Source organism: Acipenser ruthenus, chromosome 21 (assembly GCF_902713425.1).
Source record: "Acipenser ruthenus chromosome 21, fAciRut3.2 maternal haplotype, whole genome shotgun sequence".
Classification (NCBI taxonomy): Eukaryota; Metazoa; Chordata; class Actinopteri; order Acipenseriformes; family Acipenseridae; genus Acipenser; species Acipenser ruthenus.
In genome coordinates, this window is record NC_081209.1 from 3,716,198 (window position 1) to 3,731,511 (window position 15,314).

Below are 15,314 nucleotides of genomic sequence, written 5' to 3' on the forward strand. Positions count from 1 at the left end.
AACTGACAATCAGAAAATGATGCAGGCGATTCATTTCAACACACAATCACAAACTTCGAAAGTGCAAGGACAGTGCAAATTCTGATGGTAGTTTTCCTACAGCAATATATATATATATATATATATATATATATATATATATATATATATATATATATATATATATTATATATATATATAGACACCAGTATATATATAAAAAGTATATAGATATATATATATATATATATATATATATATATATATATATATATATATATAATCTAACATTTTAAAAGAAAACATTGCACTGTGCCTTCTGCATGAATAACATTTTAATCAAAATAAATTCCATAAAAATCTGCAAACAAGTTTAATTACCAAAAATAAAAAAGTGGGTGCAACAAAGGCTGCCAATTGAAAGTTGCAAATTATAAGCAGTTGCAATACTTTTTTCACATTCTTGTTGTATTTTTGTGAGTTTAGCAACCTACTGTGATCTTTTTAACCAGGAATCGTCATGACTATAACACCTCTGTCTTTAAATACTGCAGCTCTTTCTGCTTTCCAGTGTCTAAATAGTAGATTCTCGGGTGCCTGTCCTTCATCATGCACACGGATACAAAAAGAAAGGATCCACCAAGCAAGAGAAATAAACCAGCAAACCACCCTGAGAACATGGCCTCTCCAAACTCCCATCTCGGGACAATCTCAGGCAGGTTATCGTCCCAGAACTCGGACACTATTCCGTATGCCACCATGGAGACAGGGAATAGGGTTGTAATCCCAGAAACCAACGAGAGCACCCCTCCAAAAACCAGCAGCTTCTTCTTCACCTCCTCCTTGCCTTCTCCCAGTTTGACACAGTCCAGTCCGAACATGGTCACAATCAGGCTGAGGAGTCCCATCCCGATGGAGATGAACATCAACACCCGGGAGACCACGATGTCTGAAGGTAGAGCTAGGAAGGAGTCATAGGCTTTGCACTGAAGACCCACTTCATCCTGAAACACGCAGGTATGCCACAGCCCCTGATACCAGTTCTCCATTTCATTGAGATCTGTGTTGAGGGTCTTCCACAGGGGCAGAAAGGTGGTCACAAAAGATGTCGCGAAGCCGACCAGAGACACAAAAAATGCCCCGAACTGCACGCTTTTCGCAGTGAGTAGCACCATCTTCAATCAGGTCCGTTGCGTGCCTTTCCAGGGAATAGCTCTCTGCTGCTCAGCCTGATAGTGTTCCTATAATCTCAGCACCTAATATATGCACCTAATAAATTCCTTGTAATCCCTAAGCTCTTGCATTACAACAGACATACTGTTTTGTAAAAGCGACACATATCATTACTGGGAACAATGGGCTCTGTTTTAAATGAAACCAGATATGTCCAGAAGGACTTCAAATGCCGTGCATGCAGAAGGAGTTTCAGCGACAAGAAACATGATCAAGTTGAGAGAAAGGGGAAAAATGCTGGGTAGAAAGTTGGTGCCCGAATAAAGGTATGCAGCTTGTTCTTAGAAAGACCTGAAGAAAATGCAACGGGCAGTGTTTGTTCCAAAGTTCAAGATAACTGATCATAACAAAAATACGTTTTGGGTTACTTGTCTTTGCAAAAAAAAAAAGTGCCCAGGAGACATTCACCAAACTTCTCGAATAACAGACATGTGAGTAGCATTAAGAACAAAAAAGGTACCGGCATTAACAAAGACATTTTCTTGGGTAAAGGTGCATGGGTAATTCCAGCAAAACAATATCAGTATAACAAAAACAGGTGTGGGGGCTTCCTTTCAGCTGAATCCAATGCTTCGTAAAGTTCTACACAAGCACAAAAACACAATATTAGAGTCCCCGAGTGGTGCACCTTAATAAGGTAGGTTTTCTGCTAGCTTTGCAAATTGGCATAGAACTGTAAGCCAAGCCCTAGTGAAGCAAAGTCAGCAGCATGGACAGTGACATCACCCTCAAACACAACTCCTTCTGGTCACAGTTACAATGACTGGTACATAAATATGGGTCTCATTTTGAAATAGGAACTTCTCTACACTTCACTAGCAGTACCTAAAAGTTGCGGGAGGTGCATTTGATAGGGCGCACCTCTTAAAGAGTACAGCAGAGGGGTTCCAAAAAAATATAGAGTTACACGTCCCCACGTGTTGTTACAACTGTTTAAATAACGTACCTGTAATATTTCTTTTCATCGTTAACATCCTGACAACTTTTTACACTTCTAACTTTAAAGTCTGTTTCAAAGCTCTTTTCAAAATGTCCGCTCTGGTGCACTAGGGTTTGAGATCTGTCATCTAAATAACTGCAGGAAGAGCGATTAAAATAAAAAGAAAATTTAAAAAAAAAAATATATATATATATATATATATATATATATATATATATATATATATATATAAATAGTGCTCTAGCTTTTCTCTTTCCGTACCACATCATGGATCGTTATCGCTGTTACCTGTTTGACAATGTGGGCAATAATCCTGACACTATCAGTGCACTGGAGCGAATATTTTGAAAAGAGATTTGAAACAGACTTCAAAGTGTAAAAAGTTGTCAGGATGTTAACAATGAAAATACAAATTACAGGTACATTATGAAAACAGTTACAGCCACACTAGAGTTTGCTAACACTGTATTTTCAGAACCCCGCTACTTACTCTTTAAGGTAGCACATTTCAAAAGCAGTCTTTCAGGCAAAAATAAAATCCTGTAATAAAACCAGACAAGAATCATACATAAACACATCTTAAACAGGAATGAAACGAAATAACTGAAAAATAACAAGTTTTAATAGTTACATAATGTAATATGTAACATAATACTAGCCTTTTGTCATTCAATGAAATCTATTCAGCCGATTTCATTTTATAAGGCTCATGGTGAATGCTCATTCATTTCTGTTTCAATTGTAGGAGCACTTAACGCAATCTTAAAGCCTATCTAAATAGGCTGAATGACATGAAAGAAGCTTCTTATTTGTGGGCAATAATCTTTAGAAATTAATTGTCAAGCCATTCGACTGGCTAATATCTTTCAGCAAGCTCATTTCAAATGCAAAAGGCTTTTTTTTTTTTTTTTTGCTCTTTCTTTTTCCCATGATACCAGGTACAATCAGCCCCAGAGCAGCCGGTCCACACTTACTGAACCGAGTCGACCAATCTTCTCTTTCTCATCAAAACGTCATCAACGTGACGTAGTACTGGAGTGCGAGAAAGCTGCAGAACTGTCAACGACTATTATTAAAATCTGTTTATTTAGCAGACGCCTTTATCCAAGTCGACTTACGGGTGTTACACATGGTAATACAAGCTTAGATTGCAAAAACGATATTTAAGTACAGTAAGTTGAAATACTACTAAAAATCCCTTATTTACCGGCAGTCTCATTTATTTTGAAAGGTCGGCGTTGACAGGTACTGAAAGGTATATGGTGGTATGCCGTTTACAGTGGTACAGGATAGTGTACATAAAAATTCGTTCAAAATCTCACAGAAAAAAAAACGCACATTCGATTTCTTCAAACAGCCAAATACTCCTTTCCACGCATTTCTATCGGCGTGCTACTACTAGCCTACTTACTATTCTCTTCTTGAGAAAGTTTGCCTGTTTTTAAGGCTGCTTGACTATCTTAATTTGCATTTTTATCTAATTTGCTGTTTTAAATAAGTTTTGAGTAGCACAGGGTTTTTTTTTTTTTTTTTTTTTTCATACATTACTTATTTTGGAGCTTCTGCACGTAGCTCCCGATATACAATGCGGTTGACAGCCGCTAGCGTCTCTGGGAGTTGTAGTTCTTTCCTCGTCTCTATTTTCGAGGTTCAACAAGCCGCTACGGCAATTAAACTACAGCACCCAGCATCCTTTACGGAGAGGCGTGGCAGCGAGCAGTAATGGCTGTGTTGTGCTTGGATGCTGGTCCGTATTTGCTGTTTTATACGAATTTCCATTTTATAGCAGTTTAACTGAGATATCGCGCACGTACTAACAGTTTTCACTCAGGGGAAGAAGAAAGCTGAGTTTTGCTTTCGACACATCCAGTCCCGAGAAGAGTCTAGGAAGCGCTACAAGAGCAGTCCGTTGTAACAGTAATAAATAGAGTACTTTCATTCAGGGGAGGGCTGTGTTGTGTTCTATATACAGATACTGAATGTCATGGTTTCCAGGAACCATGTCTTCTAAGTCCAAGGTGGCCCCGAGTGTTGAGTTTGACCATAGCTGCTCTGACAGTGTTGAGTACCTGACCCTAAACTTTGAGCCTTTCGAGACCGTCCATCGCTGGAGGAGACTTCCACCCTGTGATGAGTTTGTCGGGGCCAGGTGAGCAATACAGTGCGGTGTCTGAAAAAAACTCCGGAGATTGTTGAGCGCAAGTGTGTTGCCACGGTGTGGACAGCTATGAACTGTGTAACCTGTACTGCGTGTATCTGTATTGATATAATTGAAATACACGAGTAAGGACTTTTTGACTTGATAGAACATTATTTAACTAATAATAAAAATAGACTGATATCATAATGAATCAACACCTGTGGCTCAACTGTGCACGTCTTAGACACGAAGGCAGAGTGGACACTTGCATATATTATTATTATTATTATTATTATTATTATTATTATTATTATTACAGTGGCAAAATAAACAATAGGAACCAGAGATGGAAATGAGTAGCACACGGGTTCAAAGGCTTTTGCCTAGAGATGAAAATATTGATAGAATTTTTCAAATAACTTCCAGGCCACCTTCCAGATTCGCACTGTGGTATGAACACGATAAACATGTGATCTCTCTCAATCGAATGACACATTTGTGCCTGACCCCTTTACTCTCCCCTTTTGCAGGCGCAGTAAGCACACAGTTGTGGCATACAAGGATGCTATCTACGTATTTGGAGGAGACAATGGGTGGGTCATTTTGAATGATTCTGCCTGAATTTTTAAGTCATAGCAGAGGAATACATGAAGCCCAGTAACTCATGCTTGCCTCCTCTCCACAGGAAGAACATGCTGAACGACTTGTTACGATTTGATGTGAAGGACTGCTCATGGTGCAGGTGTAGTATAATGGTTTCTCTCTGACTTGACAGCTGTCCTGTACCTCTAGAAAAGCAATGTGTCCGTGCTGTGTAGTTGCAAATCACACAAACACTCCAGGGTGTAGCATGGGAATGCTGGGAATGTCCTGAGAGTGCTGTGATTTGCATCTGCAGTGTCTAATTAAATGGAATACAGGGATGGAAATAAGACTCCTATTGCTTAGCAGTTTCACCCGTTCCAGGTTTTAATACAAACTTGATTAGCCACAGTGTATGGGCAACAAGCTCATGTCTGTCTTATTAAACTCGTAGTAAAACCAGTAATGGATCAAACCGCTATTCAGTGAGAGTTATTTCTAACCCTGTAATACGTATCGGTGTAGATTTGTAATGCACATTTTAAATGCTGTTTTTTTATGGCTTTGTTTTTTTCTTTGATTTTATCCAGGGCTTTTACTACAGGGACCCCCCCTGCACCTAGATACCACCACTCTGCCGTGGTCTATGGAAGCAGCATGTTTGTTTTTGGTAAGAGATGCTGTGTCTGTTCCAGACACTCTATTGTCAGTTCATAGGGTAGAAATGTGTACTTTACATTACAGTATTTCCCCAACGGGTGGCACTGTGTAGTGTTTTAAAATCCCAAACTGGAAAATCAGTTTCAACATTTTTGGCCACTGGAAGCACTGCTGGTTCTGCAATAGCTCCCAATAAAAACAATAGACCCCCCCCCCCACACACACACACACTTTTTTGTGATATATATGTGATTATTATTATTATTATTTTGGATTATTCATTAATTTTGGATTCCTGTTACTGTGTTGCCTTTATGTTTTAGAGCTCCTACTATTCGTTTGTATCCATTTGTTCATGTATTACTTTGTTTTCTGGAAAACAAATAAACAATTGTTCAAAATAAAGCAATAGAAAAAAAAGTAGATCTAGAAATAATTGTCATTTCCACTCTCTGAAGATCATCGGTAAAATCACAATCCATTGCCTGCACAGCTCCAACATAAAATACCCATTGTTAAAGCAGTTGTACAATTATTTTATCTTGAGTTCGCATAAGGATCAATCCTATTATGACACATGATTTGATGCAGTTTTATCTGTCATTTGTAGGTGGCTACACTGGGGACATCTATTCAAACTCCAACCTGAAAAATAAAAACGATCTGTTTGAGTACAAGTTTGCCACTGGCCAGTGGACAGAGTGGAAGGTGGAGGGAAGGTATTGGGATTGTATTGTGTAGTTGTTCTTGTTTTCAGCCACTTTAAACACAAGAAAAGAAGTGTTTCTGTAGTTCACCTTAACCTTAAAAGAGAATAATAAAGTAATATTATGTTCACTCTTTTATAAGGTTACCTGTGGCCAGATCAGCACACGGAGCAACAGTGTACAGTGACAAGCTCTGGATTTTTGCTGGATACGATGGAAATGCAAGGTAAAGCAGTCTGCCATGCTGGAGAATATGGTTATGCATCAGGTTGCGTGCTCAGATTCCTTTAATGGTGTCTGGAACAGCCATTGGGGCCCGTCCTTAGGCACTGACACCTCTTTGTATTCCTTCCAGGTTAAGCGACATGTGGACCATCAGCCTTCAGGACAGAGAGCAAGCATGCTGGGAAGAGGTGTGTCTCTTTTTTGTTCTGTTGAGGTTGTGCAAACATATTCGATAATGGTTCTGTACAGAGCAGCCCTGCTCTCCTGCTGATGAAGTTTGTGTGTGGTTTTTCAGATTGAACAGAGCGGTGAGATCCCTCCGTCGTGCTGTAACTTTCCTGTGGCGGTGTGCCGGGACAAGATGTTTGTTTTCTCTGGTCAGAGTGGGGCTAAGATTACCAACAATCTCTTCCAGTTTGAATTCAAGGAAAAAGTGTAAGTGTGGTGTTCCATCATACTGAGTCCCTTGTGGAGCAGAAATGTGCTGTAGCAGGGGAAGTGACCTCAGTAATGTGCTGTACCAGAGGAAGTGACCTCAGTAATATGCTGTACCAGGGGAAGTGACCTTGCTGTTGTCCCTTTTTTTTCTTGCTGTTCATCAAATAGACAGTCTGTTCTAATTCCTGTCGGGTTAATTCCCCCTCAGAATCCCCCAGCTGTTTATTTACATAAAACATTGCTGCTTCTTCCACTTGGGGGGGGGGGGGGGAGGAGAAGTGGGGCAAACATTGAACTTAAGCAAAAACTTAGTGAATCTGACCCTTATTTTTGAAACAATTTAAGTTGTGGACTAATCCTAATAAAGTAGCCAGGACAGGTTGCTTTTATAAGGGGAGTAGTGTAGCAATCCTCCCCCCTCCCCTATAGCGAGTCAGTTGTGCTGTTCTATCGCTTTCCAGAAGTGAAAAGGGTGTTATTAATTCGACCCTGCCGAGAGGGCTCTGTCTTTAAGGATTGCTTTTGTTTTTTTCTGTGCAGATGGACTCGCATTCCCACCGAGCACCTGCTGCGCGGTTCCCCTCCCCCGCCCCAGCGGCGCTACGGTCACACCATGGTGGCATTCGAGAGGCACCTGTACGTGTTCGGGGGCGCTGCCGATAACACCCTGCCCAACGAGCTGCACTGCTACGATGTGGACTCCCAGACCTGGGAGGTCATCCAGCCCAGCCCGGACAGCGAGGTACAAGGGGAGCGATCAAGGGGCCGTCAGGAGCGCAGTGCGTCTTAACACTGAGTTTCATGATCCATAGGGTTTGTGTCAATGATCGCTAAGCAAAAGCACTACATGACTATTTGTGATCTGCCGGGCACCTTGTGTGTGTTTAATTTTACATTTTTTTTATATCTGTGTTTTTATGATAAATTATATTTACTGTTGGCAAAATCATGTGTTCGGTTATATTTCATCAAACCTTAATCAACCCAAACTGCCAATCAGTATAATCACTTGTGAGCTAACACGTGTGTTTTTAATAGTTCGTTTTGTAGCATGTAAATCTTTTTATTTTATTTTTTTTGTATCCGTTTTTAAAACCGGGCACTTTTTTTTTTTTTTGTTTGTTTCAATGCGATAATAACTTTTTTTCATTGTGTTTGTATTTGTGTTTTATGAACTGCTGATTTCCACCTTCCAGGACCCCCTTGGAAACGAGATGACTTCATCTCAAGGGTTCATCCTGGTAAAAAAAAAATAATTTTAATAAATAATTACACGAAACGAGAATTAACATCTTTCTGTTGTGATCTCTGGATGACCGTTTAACAGTTTCCAAAAGTTTTTTTTTTTCCTTTCTTGTTGGTAGTGAAACATTTACATCTGTGCCCGTGCTTCTCACTTTTATTGCTGGTTTAGGAAGTCTTTTTATGAAGCCGTCACATGCAATGATTGTCTCGTTAGCCCTCTTATTTCCTGTGTAATAGGAAAAGCACCCATTATCGAAGCACCACGGGCTCTCTCCCATTGTTTCTCTTGCCCCTCATTAGCGATGTGCTCAGGCACTGAAGACAGATGTATTTGCTTTGGCATCAGCTCTGTAGAGAGCATGATTTGTCCAAAGAACAGCATGTATTTTAGAAGGTTCATGGGTAACGATCGTAATTAATTTGGCACAGTGGGGGGCTGGGCTACAGTAGTGCAGATGAAACAGACAATATTGAGAATTATGATCTACTGTTAATAATATTGATTTGCAATGTTTTGTTTTTTTTTCCAAAAGAAAGAATTGACCCATTAAAGAAATAAGTGTAACTGGATAGATTCATTTCTTGCTGCTATCTGTAACATAGTTACTAAAGTATACTTTTTTTTTCATGCTGTAAAACAGTGCGCTGTTGCGAGTTCAGTCCTTGCGCATCATTGATGGAATCGGCTGTCCTTCTGCTATCGCACTAAATCACTCCTCAGTGTAAAGATCCTTGCAGAATGCAGTATTAGTTGTATGAATTTCCAGTTAACCTGGTTGTGTTTTTCCTAGATGCCCAGTGGGAGGCTCTTCCATGCTGCAGCAGTGATCTCTGATGCCATGTATATTTTTGGAGGAACAGTAGACAATAATGTGCGGAGTGGAGAGATGTACAGATTCCAGGTTAGCAGCTCAATACTATAAAAGATATAGCAGGTACTGCACGGTGTAGAACACACACACACACACACACACACACACACACACACACACACACACACACACATGTGTTTTATAAATATATGTACTGCCTGCCATAAACGCTTTTGTAGCATGCATTTAAATAAAGGTAACTTTAAAAAAATACCTTTTAAAGCCCTGGTTTGCAAAGTCATCAAATTAACAGCTTTTTTTTTCAAGCTGTAGGCATCCATTACAGCATTACTGTTCTTTTTGTTTTATTAAGAAATCTATTTTGTATGTGTCAAAGTGTGTAACATATTCGCAGAAGAGCAGTTGAATTGTTTAAATCAGGTTAAATATAGAAATTCTCCTCGACACTGACACCTTGTGGCTGAAAAATATTAACCAACAGACAACTCATATTTAAGCCAATCAGTGCTGCGGCTCCAGAGTGGCAGAATTCAATAACTTTGAAGTTCCTGTGTAATCTGCAGATAGACACTCTTGAGCTCATGCCAAACTGTACCACATCTCAGCAGACCTGCCCTGTATTTAATGTCATTATCTACATTTTTTTTTTTGTATGTTCCTTTTGTTATCTGTTTTAGTTTTCCTGTTACCCGAAATGCACCTTGCACGAAGACTATGGCAAGCTATGGGAGAACAGACAGTTCTGTGATCTGGAGTTTATTCTAGGCGAGGTAAGGCAGAAGAAGGCTTCAGTGCGGTACATTTATCACCTTACCCCCCTGCATCCCCTGCGTTTACTTCATCTCATTTGCAATGCATCTCCTGACGAGTGTCTCTCTCATGAGGGCAGAAGGAGGAGCGAGTGAAGGGCCACATCGCGATCGTGACTGCCCGAAGCCGCTGGCTGAGGAAGAAGATCACACAGGCACGAGAGAGGCTGCGTCAGGTCAGCGTGCAGCACCAAACACTCCACACTGGACATGCCTATCAGAGGTCCAAACACCATGATCAGCTAACACTTCTTCAAAGAAAATATTGATGCTGTAGCCGTGGTCATAATTAAGTGTTAGATTTACCTTTTTTCTTTTATCTTTTTTTACAAAATGTTATTTTTTTTCTAGTTACTTATCCACTGCATGTCTCTGGTGGGATGGAGTACCTTCTAGATGTAGCTTTATCTTAAGAATCGTTCATCCAAGTGTTTTGACACATGCTACAGACAACCCAAGTTATAACTGGCCAATATATAAATTCTGTGTCAAGCCACAGAACATTGGAGCAGAAAAGCCGAGCACAGCAAGTCATTTTTTTATTTATATATTTTTTTTAAATCCCTGCCCCCTGCAGAAGGTGAAGCAGGAGAGCGTGGAGGAGGAGGCGGTGGCAGCTGGGGCCCAGAAGGAGGTGTCCGGAGGCAGTGTGAAGCACTCCAGCACACAGCCCTTGCTGGAGGTCACCATCCGGGACGCTGAGGCACAGCCCTTCAGGGTCCTCATGCAGTTCCTGTACACCGACAAAATCAAATACCCACGCAAAGGTATTTCTGCAGTTCTGTAATCAGAATCATATATTGCATGCAAAATGTGTCCATGGTGAACATTGTTTAGTCTTGTGTCCCTCTTGCTCTGTGATTTGCAGTAATGTCTTGTGTCCCTCTTGCTCTGTGATATTTTTTTTAGGTCACGTGCAGGAAGTTCTATTGATCATGGACGTGTATAAACTGGCCCTGAGCTTCCAACTGGCCCGTCTGGAGCAGCTGTGTGTGCAGTACATCGAGGCCTCTGTGGACCTTCAGAACGTCCTCATCGTGTGTGAAAACGCTAACAAGTTACAGCTGGACCAGCTCAAGGTAAACTCGGATTTTTTCACACTTGGACCAGCAGGTTTTTACAGTGGAAGGACACACTGAAAATGCTTATATTATATAATATATATATTTTTATAAGGATGGAAATAAGTCCCCCATTGCATAGCAGTTTATCCATCCCTGGTTTTACAATGTTTAATAAGACCCTTTTGAGCTTGTTACCTATACACTGTGGCTAATGAACCTCATACAAGTCTGGAATGGAGGAAACTGCTATGCAATAGGAGTCTTATTTCCATCCCTGTTTAAGACCTACCTGATGTAAATAAAGCCACAGGGTTTAAACAAAGTATATGTCATATTCGTAAATCCTAAGAGAAATTGGCCCTTTGCTCCAGTGACCCAATTCTACCCTGTCTGCGAAAAAAGAAAGCCAGATCATCGGTTTACTTGTGACCTAATTTGTGTATATATTGACTTGTATATATAGGTTGCTTTTATTTATATATATTTATGTATTTTTGTCATTTCAGGAGCATTGCTTGAACTTCGTTGTAAAGGAGTCTCACTTTAACCAGGTGATAATGACCAAAGAGTTTGAGCATCTCTCTACCCCACTGATAGTGGAGATCGTCCGGAGGAAACAGCAGCCCCCTCCCAGGCTGTATTCCGACCAGCCTGTCGATATAGGTAGCTCCATTCTGTCTCGCACCAGTATGTAATGAGCTGACTGCAAGGGAGAGGTGTTTGGTGATCAACTCTGTGTTTTTTGTAGGAACTTCACTGGTTCAAGACATGAAGGCGTATCTGGAAGGAGCAGGGTTGGAATTCTGTGACATCACTCTGCTTTTAGATGGCCACCCCAGGCCTGCCCATAAAGCAATCTTGGCTGCCCGCTCCAGGTAGGTGCAATCTGGATCGGGACACAGGGTTACTGAGTTCTATCTTTTACAGAGGATCGATTTGCATGTCATTAGAAACAGGAGCTGTGGGAAATGTGTCCGAGTCTCAAAGACATAAGACTCTCGTTACATAACAGTTTGATCCATCCAGGGTTCATTTTACATTCATAATTTCATCAATTATATATATATATATATATATATATATATATATATATATATATATATATATATAATGTATATAATTTGTGTTTTTCCAGTTATTTCGAAGCAATGTTCCGCTCCTTTATGCCAGAAGACGGGCAGGTGAACATTTCTATTGGTGAGATGGTGCCAAGCAAACAGGCGTTTGAGTCCATGCTGCGGTATATTTATTATGGAGATGTCAACATGCCTCCTGAAGATTCACTGTATCCTTTATTGAGCAAAACCTTTAGCTTAGTTCAACAGAAATCTGTTCTGGTGCTGTTGTTCATTGCCCAGGCCATTGGGCACTTTTTTTAAAGATGTTTTGTTTTGTTTTGTTTTGTTTTTCTTTTCCTTGACTCTCAATCTCAGGTATCTATTTGCCGCTCCGTATTACTATGGTTTCTCAAATAACCGCCTCCAGGCGTACTGCAAGCAGAATTTGGAGATGAATGTTACTGTAGAAAATGTGCTGCAGGTAGAGTTACAGTCTTCTTTAAGATTTCATAATAGCTGTTTGTTTGTACGCATTTGATCTGTACCCCTACCCAGCCTATCAACACACAGTGAACATGGTGTAACAGATCTAGGCAGCGGAGCTCATCATCATTATCGTTCATGTGTTTTTAGATCCTCGAAGCTGCAGATAAGACGCAGGCTCTGGATATGAAGAAGCACTGCCTTCACATCATTGTGCATCAGTTCATCAAGGTGGGTTGGCTCCTGTCTGGAGCTCTGGGTGTCTGCTGCCCCTTCTCTCCATCCTGGCTGCTTTAGCTCCAAGTGGCTTCTCCCCTTTAGCCCCCCATTCTTAAAGATCTCAACGAGTGCCACAGAGAGCTCTTTTGTTGAAGTCTAAAGAACTCACAATGTCCATATACATTCCTAATCTGTTTGCCCTGCTTAAAGATGAAACCAAGTGATAGTTGTGCTGTTATTTATTTATTTTTAAATCCAATAACAAAAATAATTACACTGCCAACTACAGGTCATATTGGTTTGGAGTTAAAACTAGTACCATCTCACTCATGAAACAAGTTAAAGCATACAGTTCATTATTGAGCTTCATTAGGAAATCATTTTTAAAAATTACTTTGCATTGTGTTTTTAATAAGCTTCTCTTTTGATTTGCTCTCGGCTTTCTGTCTGTCCCTCCACCTCTTTATCTGTTCACAGTGCTTAAGAAGCCACACATCTACCCCAGTAAGTCCAGTGAGACAGGCATCTCTGGTCCCCAGTGGTCATAGTGTTTTAAAGTAGTGCTGTATTAACATCTTAACTCTGGAACTAGGATACAGCGTTTTACATTCGCAGCTAAGCTGAATGAACCCTGAGCAAAGGTTTAATTATTTACATGTGACTGATTCACTGTGACGTATCTTCCCTCCCATCAGCAAACACGCAATTATAGTTTATAATATTGTGACAAATTTAAACTAATTAGAATGAGACCAGTAAGACTGTCTACAGTACCAGCTATAGCAGATTCTTTCACAAACTCTGTGGCTCTTTTTGTTTCACAACCCTTTTCATTCTTCTCTTTTTTTATTAAGTTATATATTTATTTTTTTATTTTTTTTTCCCTCCCCAAGGTTTCCAAGCTACCCAACCTGCGATCCCTCAGCCAGCTGCTGCTTCTGGACATCATTGAGTCCTTAGCCAATCACATATCCGATAAGCAGTGTGCCGAAATGGGCTCAGACATATAGCAGCACTTTGCTGTGTGGTTAGTCTCCTCCAGCAAGGAAGTGCTTTACTCAGATTCACTCCTTCTCACCATGACTGATGGTTGTCACTTGTATTTATTTATGAGTTGTGTGGATTGATTCACAAGCATGAAACCGTTCATTTTTTAAACTGCATTGCCTCTCAGTGTACACAAAAGAAGCACGCACAGCCTCTTAAATTATAGACATAGTTTTGTTATTATTTGCACATAAGGCTTCAAAACCAAAAATAAAGAAAACTGAATATATGTTGGTGTAAAACCCTGAAATGGTCCAAAAGGACAAGTGTCATATTTTTTCATATATTATTATTATTATTATTATTATTATTATTATTAATACTGTTATTTTTATCACTTTTGTTTGTTTCATGAAACTGTCGGCATCACCCTTGCAAGGTTTCTCAGATGCGCTCCAGTGAGCTCAGTTTAAATCCATTGTACAGCCATTCTCCAGGCACTCCTGCATTCTCTGATGATGTCATTACTGTATGATTGTGTTATGTAATGCACAGCCCACTTTTCCAGGGAGCATGATCTTGTACATTTGTTTAGATGTCTGTTACATGCATGGTACCCACACCTCCTGTCTCTTTGGTACTTGTCGATGGGACAAGATCCTTATTATCGAACGGAACTCGGAAGATATCTGCTTGGGGTTAAAGGTGAGGTTGGCAACTAGGGCCACATTTGTTTCCAGGGGGGACTTGTTTAAGGATTAGAGAATCCATTCTCAAGTGTAGTGCTTGAGTCATTAAGAGGACGTGCAAGATTCATCCAAAAGCAGCTTGCTCTGTAACAGGGTTGGGGCAGGACTTGTCTTGTGTTATTACAAAACAAAGTGAAACTGAGGACAAGTGGCTGCTGATTGGCTTGTATTACAGGCTGGTAAGAGCAGGCGATCCCTTAGTTCAATTGACAGTAAATCCTGACTTTGTTATATAGAGATATATAAAATGCCTTTAAAGGCGCCCCGTTTGCATTTCTTTATAACTGAAAAAACAGTAAGCAGGTCTAGGGGCAGACTGGAATTGTTTATTAAATATCTAAGATTAGATTCCAGGAAAGGGAACCGCTTCACGGATAGTACTCTAAAGGAAAGAGGAACTTTGTATTCCCATCTGCTTTTGACCTTCAATGCTTTTCATAGACTGAAAATGGGTTTAAAATGATGACAATCTGCAGTAATGAGTAGGGAAACTACCGTTTACTCTGTTAAGTGCGTTGTCAAGTAATCGTAAGAAGTTTCTATTGTAAGCTTTACTGTAATCGTGTTGATTTTAAAAAGTTCCTTTCAGTATTTAAAAAAAAAAAAAAAAAAGTTGCTTCTCTGACAGACAAAACATAGTTTGACGTTTTGCAAATATTATTGTCAGCTATGTAAGTGTGAGGTTTATGTAAAAAGATCTCTTGTTACCCTGTTGTGTACTGTATTGTAAAATAAAATAAAAAACGTGCTCTACATCACAAGTGTCTGTGGGTTTCCTTGAACATCTTGTAGGACTTACATCGTGTATTATTTGGGGCAGTTTTGTGAGTTATAAACATTTGTTTTCAATATTGATGTACTTGCTGCTGGGGAGCTGTAATGCAAGAACTTTAAATAAGTGTTTATATGGGGGCTGGGCGTTCAAATCTGAGATTCCCACTCTGCTGAATCAACCTTTGTAAT

At 40.0% G+C, this 15,314-nt stretch overlaps 2 protein-coding genes across 3 annotated transcripts; one reads left to right on the top strand and one right to left on the bottom strand.

Moving 5' to 3' along the window:
• Positions 1-296: 296 nt before the first annotated feature.
• On the bottom strand, positions 297-2,246 carry LOC117963056 (putative claudin-24). Its single transcript, XM_034901514.2, has one exon. The coding sequence runs from the start codon at positions 1,152-1,154 to the stop codon at positions 504-506; it is 651 nt and encodes a 216-aa protein (XP_034757405.1). The 5' UTR covers positions 1,155-2,246; the 3' UTR covers positions 297-503.
• A 1,566-nt stretch (positions 2,247-3,812) lies between these two features.
• On the top strand, positions 3,813-15,106 carry LOC117427602 (leucine-zipper-like transcriptional regulator 1). 2 transcript variants are annotated; one of them, XM_034045752.3, is made up of 21 exons: positions 3,813-4,301; positions 4,823-4,885; positions 4,978-5,034; positions 5,465-5,544; positions 6,145-6,253; positions 6,384-6,467; positions 6,597-6,654; positions 6,762-6,901; positions 7,445-7,646; positions 8,101-8,145; positions 8,941-9,051; positions 9,660-9,752; positions 9,872-9,967; positions 10,369-10,558; positions 10,701-10,870; positions 11,362-11,518; positions 11,604-11,730; positions 11,991-12,140; positions 12,289-12,394; positions 12,547-12,627; positions 13,509-15,106. In XM_034045752.3, exons 1-21 carry the CDS (start codon positions 4,132-4,134, stop codon positions 13,623-13,625), a joined length of 2,406 nt encoding a protein of 801 aa, XP_033901643.1. In that variant the 5' UTR covers positions 3,813-4,131; the 3' UTR covers positions 13,626-15,106. The 2 variants fall into 2 exon arrangements, with proteins under 2 accessions (XP_033901643.1, XP_033901644.1); XM_034045753.3 differs by lacking the exon at positions 8,101-8,145.
• Positions 15,107-15,314: the final 208 nt, after the last annotated feature.

Excerpts from the sequence above, each read along its gene's own strand:
- LOC117963056 (XM_034901514.2), bottom strand. The coding sequence starts at position 1,154 with ATGGTGCTACTCACTGCGAAAAGCGTGCAGTTCGGGGCATTTTTTGTG.
- LOC117427602 (XM_034045752.3), top strand. The coding sequence starts at position 4,132 with ATGTCATGGTTTCCAGGAACCATGTCTTCTAAGTCCAAGGTGGCCCCG. Across the intron at positions 5,545-6,144 it reads AAGCAGCATGTTTGTTTTTG|GTGGCTACACTGGGGACATC; the intron begins GTAAGAGATGCT and ends TGTCATTTGTAG. Across the intron at positions 12,141-12,288 it reads ATGCCTCCTGAAGATTCACT|GTATCTATTTGCCGCTCCGT; the intron begins GTATCCTTTATT and ends TCTCAATCTCAG.